The sequence below is a fragment of the Carcharhinus amblyrhynchos genome, chromosome 15 (genome assembly GCF_965287045.1).
Source record: "Carcharhinus amblyrhynchos chromosome 15, sCarAmb.v2.hapA, whole genome shotgun sequence".
Classification (NCBI taxonomy): Eukaryota; Metazoa; Chordata; class Chondrichthyes; order Carcharhiniformes; family Carcharhinidae; genus Carcharhinus; species Carcharhinus amblyrhynchos.
Window position 1 is genome coordinate 48480461 of NC_137338.1, and position 11136 is coordinate 48491596.

General features: G+C 44.2%; 1 protein-coding gene across 1 annotated transcript; it reads right to left on the reverse strand.

The window, feature by feature from the left end:
* Nucleotides 1-267: 267 nt before the first annotated feature.
* On the reverse strand, nt 268-10932 carry arxa (aristaless related homeobox a). Its single transcript, XM_080203287.1, has 5 exons — nt 10689-10932; nt 8710-9265; nt 7688-7733; nt 5900-6231; nt 268-2268 (listed from the first exon to the last, which is right to left on the reverse strand). The coding sequence occupies exons 1-5, from the start codon at nt 10873-10875 to the stop codon at nt 2031-2033; spliced, it is 1359 nt and encodes a 452-aa protein (XP_080059413.1). The 5' UTR covers nt 10876-10932; the 3' UTR covers nt 268-2030.
* Between the last annotated feature and the right edge of the window lie 204 nt (nt 10933-11136).

Sequence of the window (11136 nt, forward strand, 5' to 3'; positions counted from 1 at the left end):
GGGAGCTCGCTGTGTCTGCTGTTGGCTGTTAATTGGACAAGTGTTCGATTGGCAACCAACGCGGAAGGCGGCAAAGCAGAGGCACTGTCACCAAGGCACGTCGTGGCGAAATCGTTCAACATCAACGTTTAGTAACCTCAGTGACTTGTTATCACACATACAAAAAGATATAGAAGCAACCCTGGAAAGGCGGCAGCTAATGAATGTGTGTGTGTGTGTGTGTGTGTGGAGGGGTGGGGGAGGGGGATTAATGTTACCATTTCCAGGAGATATTTAACATGAGATATCGAAGACGTAATCAAATATGGATATGGAAGTAGAACTCCTCCTCTTGATTTCAACCCAGTCCCACTAAGGTTCATGCGGTTTATAGGAAAGCATATTTATTGGTCGTGTCAACAACAACGTAAGAGAGGGGTGGCAGCCTTCTGGCAATGTTCATTAAAGCAATAATGTTGGAGGAATGCGCTAAAAGGCTTTAAGTCATGCTAGCCCAATGTAGGGATTACTTGATGTGAAAGTGCCAGTGTTCCCCTCAATTGTCCCAAATCAGAATCTGAGTCCAAAAGAACACTGAGTTCTATCTGAATGTTGTGTTGTTATCATAGCTGTTTCTCCCTCTAAATTAACAGGAGAGATGTTTTAATTGCGTGGCAATGTTGTGCTTATTAACTATCACACTTTTAAATTAGCCAGCACATACAGCGTGGATTTGTGAATGAATGAATGAAACCAGCTAGCCTTGAAACGGAATGTTTGGCGGGAAATACCTTCTTGCTGTAGATCCTGTGTATCACCAATACCGTCAGACAGCAAGCTGCCAGAGACCGGGCACACACAGTAAACCGGGCGGCTCAGAAATTCTTTCTCATCTCATTACGTCTATACAGGGCGGAAACAAAATTGGCACTTGGCGGAGAGTTACTTCAAGTTGTGACTTTGCGTTGACAGCATTGTACTGGTAAACCGTGAGGTTGTCTGCGGTGGGTAAACGTTCAACAATATTCTAAGCACCCGGGATGCAGAAGAAGCCGCTTTCTCCGATTAGCTTGTTAAGCAGAACATTTTATTTCAGAGTGTCTTCACTCTTCTAGCCCATATCAAGAAGTTACAACAGTACATGTAATATAGCAAGTTGCTTTTTATAAGGTTTTCGAAACCTCTATAGTTAATAAGTTAAATAAAATGTTTCTCCATAAATAATTATTCTACGAACCTAATACATCCACAACACTATAAGAACGATCTGGTAATTCTAGAGAATGAACTTTCACAACACGCTGAGTGCAAATTTTCAATGTTTTTTTTAAAAAAATGTACAATTATTTTCCTTGGAAATTCTGAAGAACGACCATTATTATACAGAAATCAATCACAGTTTAGTGACATAAGCAGTCCACTCGGATTGGCAGTATTTTGTCCCTTTGGTTTAGTAGCGAACCGCTGGTTGGCTACACTCACGTGTATATATATATATTTATATATATATATAAATCCAGACGTAACCAACGTATTTATGCCCATGTGTGTGCTATACAACCGGTCCGCCGCACAAAGTATACCTTACTCAGAAACAGTATCCCTTATATCGGGTCACCAAGACTGGAATTAGGAAACTATCATATCTACATCCGTGTTTTGAATACATTTCATCCTTTGTTTTTTTTTCCCTCTTGCAGAACTGCCCTGATTAGATCCGACCCTAGTGTATTAAAGAAAGTTTCTCTCTGTGATCACCTCAGGTATATTCTTTATCAGGCTCGATTACTACAACTACCTACCTCCCCACCCCTCCCTCAGAAAGCTGAAAGGTGTAGCAACATCAGAAATCTTACATGTAGACAGTGTCATTGTTCTTTTGTTTTGTTCTGATTTTTTCTCTAAGTGCGGCCTGTTGATGTGATGAAAGGGATACTGACTCTATCTATGGGCATGCACAGTCTGAGAACCCACGCGGCGTAACTGGTCCTCGCTCTCTCTGAATTTGGTCTTGACCAGCAACCTGTATGGAGGAGCTCCTTGGTGCGTGTTCAGCACACTTCCTTGCCGGTGGAGGGTGCGGGGAGGATGTTGAGCTGTGTGAGTTGGGCGGCATGTTCCTTGGCTTTGAGTCTGAGTGCTGCGATACTGGACGCTCGTCTGTCTGCTGCTGCTACCGCCGGGTCTGAGAGGGCGCCGGCCTGCACCCCCCCTTCTACCCCCGGGGCCGACTGTCTCAGCAGGGCAGGGCCAGAGGCGCCTGTCAGCGGAGCTACTGTCGAGAAGAGCCTGCAACAGACAAGGATTTTCCACATTACAATCCGGGAAAGCGTTTTGAAAATCATGACTGGTCGGCTGGCTTGGTGAGGGCTGGGCAACAGAAAGGCTGCATTGTCCAGGGGAAATATTGGCTTGCGCGATGCGTCAAGTAGCACAGAACTCACATATCAGACTTGCACATTACAGGGTCTGACTATATCACTAATTATAATGTAGAAGAAAGCAGGATTTGGGTATAAATGCGGCAGATAATTTGTCTCAATTGTATCAGCTCATCGCCTGTAAGCTTTGGGTGAAATGAAGTTGGGCTATTTGCTATTTACAGGGATTGTGAATCACAATTGCACAGCAGAATTACAACTACATTTTCGTGTTGTCTGAATTCCGGGAGTCAAGGTTGACAATCCGTCAGAGTCCCAGCTCGACTTAAACGTTCTACCTGCTAAATTGTAATAACCTTGGGCTTCAGTGTAATTTACATCTCATTGCTACTGCAGCAACGATTCATTCCAGAGCCAGAATTCAATGATTCCGATCATCTAGCTCCGTTCCTCTCTCCACGGATGCTGCCAGACCTGCTGAGTATTTCCAGCAAGTTTTCTTTCTATTTCCAGATTTCCAGCATCGCAGTATTAAGAGTTTAAGTAACTGTATCTTCTCTTCTAGGGGTGCCCAAGTGCAATGATAACCATATGGAACTGTGTATTTAGCACAGCACCAGTGTGTTAGCACATGCTTGCATGTACCGAACCATCTTTCAGCCGGGGCACTGAAATGCTAGTGAACTGGGTGGCGTATCACAAGTTTGGACTACACACTTCCTTAACTGATCACAAGTTGTTGTTGGGTTACTCTACGAATCAGTTAACAGCAACCAAGACTTCACCCATAAGGATTACGGAGGGAGCAATACGCTGTGAAATGAGTCTAGCTTCTGCCTATGTAAATATACTAACATTGATTTCTCGAACTTGTGAGTGTTAAAAGATACGCTTCATGTTCGTTCCCCCCGAAAGCGCACCAACCAATCATCTTGCCTTGTCCTGATAGATGTTACAAAGAGGGAATTTTCACTAGTTTATGTCATATTCTTCCACCTTGACCGAAATAATTAGCATTTATATTTTATATCTAAATGTTGTATTAAAACCGGATGAGGTACTTCAAGAATGAATCATTAAAAGGCCTATTTAAAAAAAATGCAGAAATTGTCAAGTTACTTTGATGATCATACCATCGTCAGCCCCTTCCCTTCAAACTTGTGTTTATTGTGACTTCCCTCAGTCAGTGGGACATTGGACTTGAATGGGTAAAATATTGACGTATTTGCCTCATCATAGCTCTCCAGCATGGCAAAGGGCTTGTGGGTGATGAGGCTCCGCAAGACTTGGAATGAGACAATGCTATATGACAGGATTGTAAGCACAGACAATCAATCAAACATGTCAGTATGATTGGAGGGCCGCCATGTTTCTGCTGCAGCCAATGGGGTTTGGTGTGTCTCAATGCTGCAGTCACTAGGCTGATGTAGGACATTTTCAGAAAACTTGTGCAGCTCACCCTACCTGCTGGCGACGAGCTGCTGTCCACTTAATAGGAGCTTAAACAAAGGTGTGCCGAACTCTGTAAACTGGAGGGCGGAAAAGAATTGGTAGAATCTCACTGAAGTTGTGTTGACCGCATGCCCGCGCGGGTGGGGAGGGGAACTGGACCGCCCCTTAACTCTTCTGTGGCAATTTGATAATCCAATACTCAAGCTAGCCAGGTCCACTGCTGACCATTGCTAAATATTAATGATCCAACAACCGAACTTGCTCATTAACAACATCTTCAGGAGTTGACCTGTCACAATGGGTTGGGATTGTTTCCACTGAGATACTGGTAATATAGGAGTAAACTCCCATGCATCATAGCATTACCGAAGACTACTTTTTCTAAATTCTTTGGCTTGAAATGAGCTAAAGGAGTCCTGAAGTGTAGAGAATGTTAACTCCATATTGGGCCTGAAAAGCTTAACCACGGTGATGGGTTTCTAAGCATGCCAGAATCCTAGCTGACCATAAAAGTGACATTTGAGATTCCCAAATGATACGGTGTGGAATGGTGCTGCACCTGAGCAGCTGGGCACGAGAGTTTGGTGCAGGGTAGATTACACACTGGAACTCTTATTGGAATAAAACGTGCAAACATTACTTATATGTCATGTTATGTAAGCGGTGGAATATTGGAAATCTTGGGTTGGTGTGCATAACTGTGAAATCACATTCCTCTTCATTCTTTACATTCCCCTGTTCCACACAAGCTACAGCGGAGTTGTGTGAGATTCCGAATGATTCGGCTAACACTAAATTATGCCACTCTTTCCAAACACATATCACGTAGATTTCAGGTGACCTTGCCAAATAATTTTCAGGTCAGGGTTAGCGACCAAATGGCAAACCTTGGAAGATAAAGAAAACATACGCAGTTGGAATGATGGAGTTGCTAAATCGCCTTGCTTCGTTCCCCACCACCGCAGCACCCCCCACCCCCCTCTCAGCCGCCTGGTCAGTCTATTGTTACCCTTTGCCACTTCCAGTTTCACTTTGCAGAAATTACCAGTGAATAAACATTCCAGATTTCTGCATTTTGCTAGATCCGATCTAAGTGAACAACTCATTCAAAAGCCCATTACGGTGGGTGACCAAAGTCACAATCTGAATGCTGTCTCCCGCTGACCATGGACGAAGAGAAAAAAAATTATAATGTTTTACAGCTGAAGTTGCGAGAAAGAGAATGTCGCTTGCAAATGTCGTGATGCCGAAGATTCTGTTCAAAGCCTGTTCCTTAACTGTGCTAACTAACACACACAGCCTGCACAGCAGCAGTGGGCTTGCAATATAAAAATGTGGTCTGGCCCGGTCTATTCCTAACCTCCAGAGATACCGGCACACGAGGAATTCTCAGACTCTATGAGTTAGACCGCACTCCAGGTGCCAGGGACCCAGCTGGAGTTCTGCGCGCATTCCCTCGCACAGGTAGATCCGGGCCTCACTATACCACTCGCGGCTTCCTCGTCCTGGAATCTTACTTACTTTATTTTGGATATTTGAAAATGGGGCTTGACTTGTCGCTCTCTCTGGCGCATAGACAGCTCGCAGTAGTTTGAGTAATTTCAGAGTTTTGTTATGAAATATTGATGATGTTGTTTAGTAAGCGATTGTTTAATGTGCTGTTTTGAGTGTTGGACTTGCTATTAAATATGCAGCGGATTTGGAAGAATATTGGTCTATCGCGGGATTTGTTACATTTCATGCAAGATTAGTCATGACACTGATTGCTATGTTTTCTTATTATCTTACTGACTTTAAACATTTTAGAAGATTTTGCGGTCGCTATTCTAAAAATCAAGTTTACCATTGGCTCATTTTGAGATGATCCTATCCTGTTTACTGTAACATGTTCTTCCCCAATTGAGTTTTAGCTGCTGGATTGTAAAGGAATTGTGTTTTGTTTCTCTCTCCCATGTTCACTGTGCCTGATGACTGAATGATTCTGGTTCACTTGTAACTTCTTGTTCTTGTGGCTGTTGCTGTTCCAGGAGCAGGATGGGGTGGGGGAGTGGTGGTGGGCGGGAGGGGCTTTACTTGAAGGCTCTTACCTGCCGAAGTGCGGAGTGATGAAAGGATGTCTGAACATGGCCGCTCCCAGGAAGGTGCCGAGGCCTAACGGGGCCCCGCTGGGGGGGAGAGCAGCGGTGCCTGGTGGAGGCGGGAGGCCGGGGAAGGCGGCAGCTGCGGCTGCTGCGGCGGCGGCGGCGGCTGACCAGGCGGACTCGAGGCTCGGGTGATGCCCGAAGGGGCTGCCGTCCAGGTAATGTCCCAGCGGGTGCGCCGCTCCCAGGGGGCTGGCGAAGGGCAGGCCGCCCGGGTGGCTCTGAGCTCCGGCTTTCTCTCGCTTTCGCCATTTGGCTCTGCGGTTCTGAAACCAAACCTATGAAAAAATAAACATCATAATAAGTTCAACAATTTGAAACAACTGAAAATAAAAGTACAGAGAACAGCAAATGTGAAATCACTTTGAGGTTACATCCAACAACACAAATGACACCTTGTACACAAAATCATTCTAAAATTGAAGTCCAGCTCTGATTATAACGAAATATGCTTTAAAACGCTTCCCTCCTTTAAAACGCGCGATTTCAATACTGGCCTTTCATATAGAAATGCAACTAAAAGTGTATTAAAATTCTGGAAGAATTAGATACATTTCAATGTAGCGTGAGGCGCAGATTCATTTTACACAAAAATAAATGCTATTTTTGATTCGAACGGCAATCCACATGTACAGATTCCTGACTTTTCCCACAGAAATATCGAATATATTATGCAAACAAAAAGTGATGCGATCAAATATTGGATTAGAAAAAAAAGACATCAAACATCCCCGACGAGTTCTGATGTGTCCGGACAACATGAGACTGCCGATTTTAGTAATCCAGTTGCCGGAGTAAAAAGGTAACCGATTTTGTTTTTATATTCACAGTTTATCTCGTGGTTATTAAATTGGCCTTAATTAATACATCGATTATACTTAAACAAAGCGAAGTGAAATAAAACATGAAAATAACGCGGCACAATTAATTTTACTAGAATGTCTCCTAAGTTTTATTGAGTCCAAACGAGCTTTTGTAAAGAAGGAGAAGGGGGGAAGAAAAAGTTATTTAACTTTCCCACGACTGCCTGAGCGGAAAATAATCATTCCTGGCTGCCTGTCACATCGGGTATTTGACAATAGAACAATGTGTCAACAGAACGAGGGAGAATCTCATCATTAGCTCCTTTAATGCAAGAAGCTGTTGTGTATTAAATGAGCCATATGGAATTTATTAGGTCTTATCAGCGCTCGATTGTAACTGTAAAGTGATTTACTCGGCATTTACCTCCCAACATATGTTTTATGTTCCCTGTGCTCGCAATAAGGCACCAATCATGATGTTTATCGTCGCTTTGGTTATGAGAGCTTCGAGAGAAAATGCACTGTGATGTGGGCCCTATCAACTTTAACAGCACTCCACTTCTGCCCTCCTTTCATCACATTCTCTGAAAGCGAAGGAAATTAAATCCTATGCTACAGTTTTAATGCTTTCGGTTGCCGCGGTGCAAAAGCATTCCCATTATTCATATTTGCGCAGTCACATCTGTAGAAAGTTTGACATAGATCAATATATTGTACCTGGCACAATCAGACAGGGCCAGGGTTGCATAGCCGGGACTGTCTGCCCGCACACTTTTCGACAATTATTAAGAAGGTCGATATGAATTAATATAACGAGAGAGAGAAAAAAAGTCTACAATTTGATACGGAAACATCCAAGTAAACATATGTAACCAGTGGTGGAAGAACTAGCTTGGGAACCATCTATCCGCACATAATAGTTGCAACTTACTTGTACTCGTGCTTCTGTTAAATCTAGTCGCATCGCTAGTTCCTCCCTGCACAAAACATAGAAAGAAGTGAAAATACAGTTCATACTCTACCGTGGATCGCAGGAGGGTTTTTTTGGAAAGCTAATATAGATATCAGCAGCGGGAAATATGGAGCTTTCTAAATGAGGGTTAGACCCGACCTATTTACAGGCGCTCTTCAATCTTTCCTGTTTACATGGGGCCATCAAATAGGTTGGACCAAGTATGCAAACATTAAATAAGTGCAGCGGCTCAGCCCCGACATTGCCGAAAATATAAGAATTGCTAAAACCAGCAGAATGTGTCATTATTTGATGCGGGAAAAATCCGTTTTCAATATCGAACGGAAACGGTTTTTAAATCTGGAAAGTCTACTGCATTGTTAATTTACTGATAGGGACCAAAACTATGACATTTGTTAATGACTGTCTTTTCCACTCTCGTCCATAGCTCACCTGCTAACATAAAATACAGTTTTTAAAGAAAATATTATGCCACACTGTTCCACTTTTACCGTGTCCTGGAGTGGCTTTGAACACAATTCGATTCACATCCGTTTACTTACAGTCACTGAACGGAATGTGGTGTCAGCAGATTTAGAAAGCTGATGTGCACACTGACTTTTGGGAGCTGACAGTTTCACGCACCGCAATTCTCCCCCAATGAGAAAGATCAAAGGGCTAATATTTTGAAATCTATGGAATGTAGGCACTGCTGGACTGTCGGCTGGGCAGCGCTGTGTGGCGAGCGCCAAGTGTTGATGTGGACGGTCATTGCTTTGATAACGGGGGCACGGGCGAGTGGAGGAGTGGAGAAAGTTATCGCGCCTGCCGGTGGATGGTGTGCCTGGTGTCCCTGTCATTTGTCCATTTTGAAATGGGGTTGCGGACAACGCCGGAGCAGCGAGTTAGAAACACTGAGGGACTGGGTGCTGTACCAGTTACCTTTCCATCTGGAGTTTCTTTTTCTGAGTTTAGTTGGAGTAGTTTAATTTGATACATACCTGGTGAAGACATCTGGGTAGTGTGTTTTCTGGAAAGCTCTCTCCAGTTCCTCCAGCTGGTAGCTGGTGAATGTAGTCCTATATCGCCGCTGTTTTCTTTTGAGCATGCCTTCTTCTGAGTCACTGCCGGCTGATAAACACAGGCTGTCCTCCCCATCTTTCACATCCACGTCCGTCTGGGCCTCCTCTACAAGCTTAGAGGACAGGTCATCTTCAACCTCCTCCTTGGCGTCTCCCTCGAACGACTTATCGATGGGCTCCGCCGAGCCTAACTCTGGGGACTGGGACAAGCTCGGCGCGCTCTCTCCCTGCGTTCTACCCAGGCTGAAGTTCTCTTTGTAGGATTTACTGCGGCTGATGCTGACTTGAGGAGCTTGGCTGATCTTCAGGTCGGCGTTTCGGAATGGCTCGGAGGATCTGTCTCTTTCCAATTTCTCGTTGCCAATCTCGTTAAATCCCCGGGCGTCCAGGATTTTACCGCCCAGACCATACAGTCTTCGGAGCTTAGGAGGGAGGTGGAGTTCAGAGTCAAAAGACATGTTTTCCTTGGGCGATCCTGTGGGTATTAAAAAAAAGCACAAGAATTCACACATCAGCCGTTTGGAGGGAAATTCTCAAATAAAATCACCCACTCACACAGACGATTTACTCACTGGTTATACTTTTCATTTTCATTCTACATACTACAGATAGCAATGGGGCAGACTGTGCGGGAACAGGTTGAACACTGCCAGATTTATCCCCAGGAAAATTCTTAAACAAGAGCGGAATGTTGACAGAGACTTTCGCAAGTGTTGCACTTGCCGTCGATTCAGAGGTAGCAAATAGTTTATATATAAAATTAATGCAGTTCCCCCCAACCCCAGCAACCCGACACTGTATTAATTCAGAAGGGAGAGGAGATTACCAGAGCAGGCCGCGGAAATCGGCAGCAGCGGGACAGCAGGATAACTTTCTATCCTGTCAGCAGGATAATTAAGAAGCAACTGGCCCGTTCATTTTGGGAGATTGGCCTGTGTTGTTTGGCAGGGACACTTGGTTCACGCAATGACCGCAATTCAAATACCCTGCATACATGTACACTGGAGGAACTCACACAAACTCTGCAGAGAGCCGCATCACTCATCCCACTTTCCAGTTACAGAAGCAGTGATGGTGGAGTATTCTCATTTAAAATTGCGAGTATCCCTGATGCCTGCAGATTTTAAACCATTTATCCCCCATTTGCAGCTTTTGTTAAGTCATTTTTATTTGCCCCTTTATCAGATAGAAGGGAGATTGAAAATTAACCGCCCTGCGCCATTTGCATTCTGTTAGAAACATTCTCAACTTCAATCTACTTTTTGAAAAAAAGCTTATTTTCGCTGAATCAATCAACCGTTAGTTTTATTTAAAATCAAACTTTTTTTAAGAAAAAAATCCCACAGATCTCCCAAATGTTTAACGCAAGTGATATTCAGAATACGCATCAGTTGGCATGTCAATAATAGCTGGAAGGAGAGAAGGCTGAAAGTTAGATTATGAGATTCCTTTTCCCAGCAATTTTCAGGGGAAAAGGCGCCATTGGGTATCGGTGTGCTTATCGACAGCATACTTGCAAAGTAACCAATCGCAAACACGCCATCTCGATCAATCATTTACAATGAAATAACATCAAACAATTGTTCTGCACGAATCGATAACATATTCGACATATACTGCACGCTTTGGGCATCCCTAGTCTGAACTAGAAAGTATCCCCACTCTTGGAAAATAACCGAATTGTTTGAGACATATTTTAAACAATGCTGGGCAGAGTTACAAACCAGACACCGATGCTTTGCACACTGGAGCTGTAGGGTCAACACTTCTGTCTCTTGGTAGACAAGTACTAAAATGTGTGGAGTTTTTTTTTGCTTAAAGGTATACTAGGTGTTCGGTCCTATAATCCAGTGAAGTTTTCCACCCTGCCCCTTGGGGGGGAAAAAAAGACTCTTTACCTTCATTGGCAGTGTCCGGCTCATTCCTGGCGGTGAGAAGCGGCAATGCTTGGGCTCCAATGCATCGGATCTTGCAGGGGCTCCTCCTGCCCAGAATACTGTCGATGCAGTAAGAGGAGAGCAAAGTTGGAGATTTACTTTTGCATTCGGATCTGTCGCAAATCTCCTCCTTGTATTGAGTTGTCATGGTTGGAGCTTGAGTTGTGGCTTGCCGGCGGCTGTGATCCCCCACTTGTACAGCAATCGCTCTTGCTCTGATCGAGGCCACTAATGACATTTGTATTGGCCTGTAATTGCTTTCCTCTCGATTCTCCAATACACGTGCTGAAACCCCTGTGATTGGCTCAGGGAGGTCTGGGGAGCCTCTTTTTTTTCACATTTCACCGACACGAAGTTTGGGCGAACAGGAAAACGCGATCTGGAGTCTGAAGGAATGAACCTCGCTCAA

Coding starts and splice junctions, on each gene's coding strand:
- arxa (XM_080203287.1), bottom strand. CDS start 10,875: ATGACAACTCAATACAAGGAGGAGATTTGCGACAGATCCGAATGCAAA. Junction 6,232..7,687: donor TAACAGAAGCACGAGTACAA/GTAAGTTGCAAC, acceptor ATTTTTTCATAG/GTTTGGTTTCAGAACCGCAG. Junction 2,269..5,899: donor ATCACTCCGCACTTCGGCAG/GTAAGAGCCTTC, acceptor TGTCTGTTGCAG/GCTCTTCTCGACAGTAGCTC.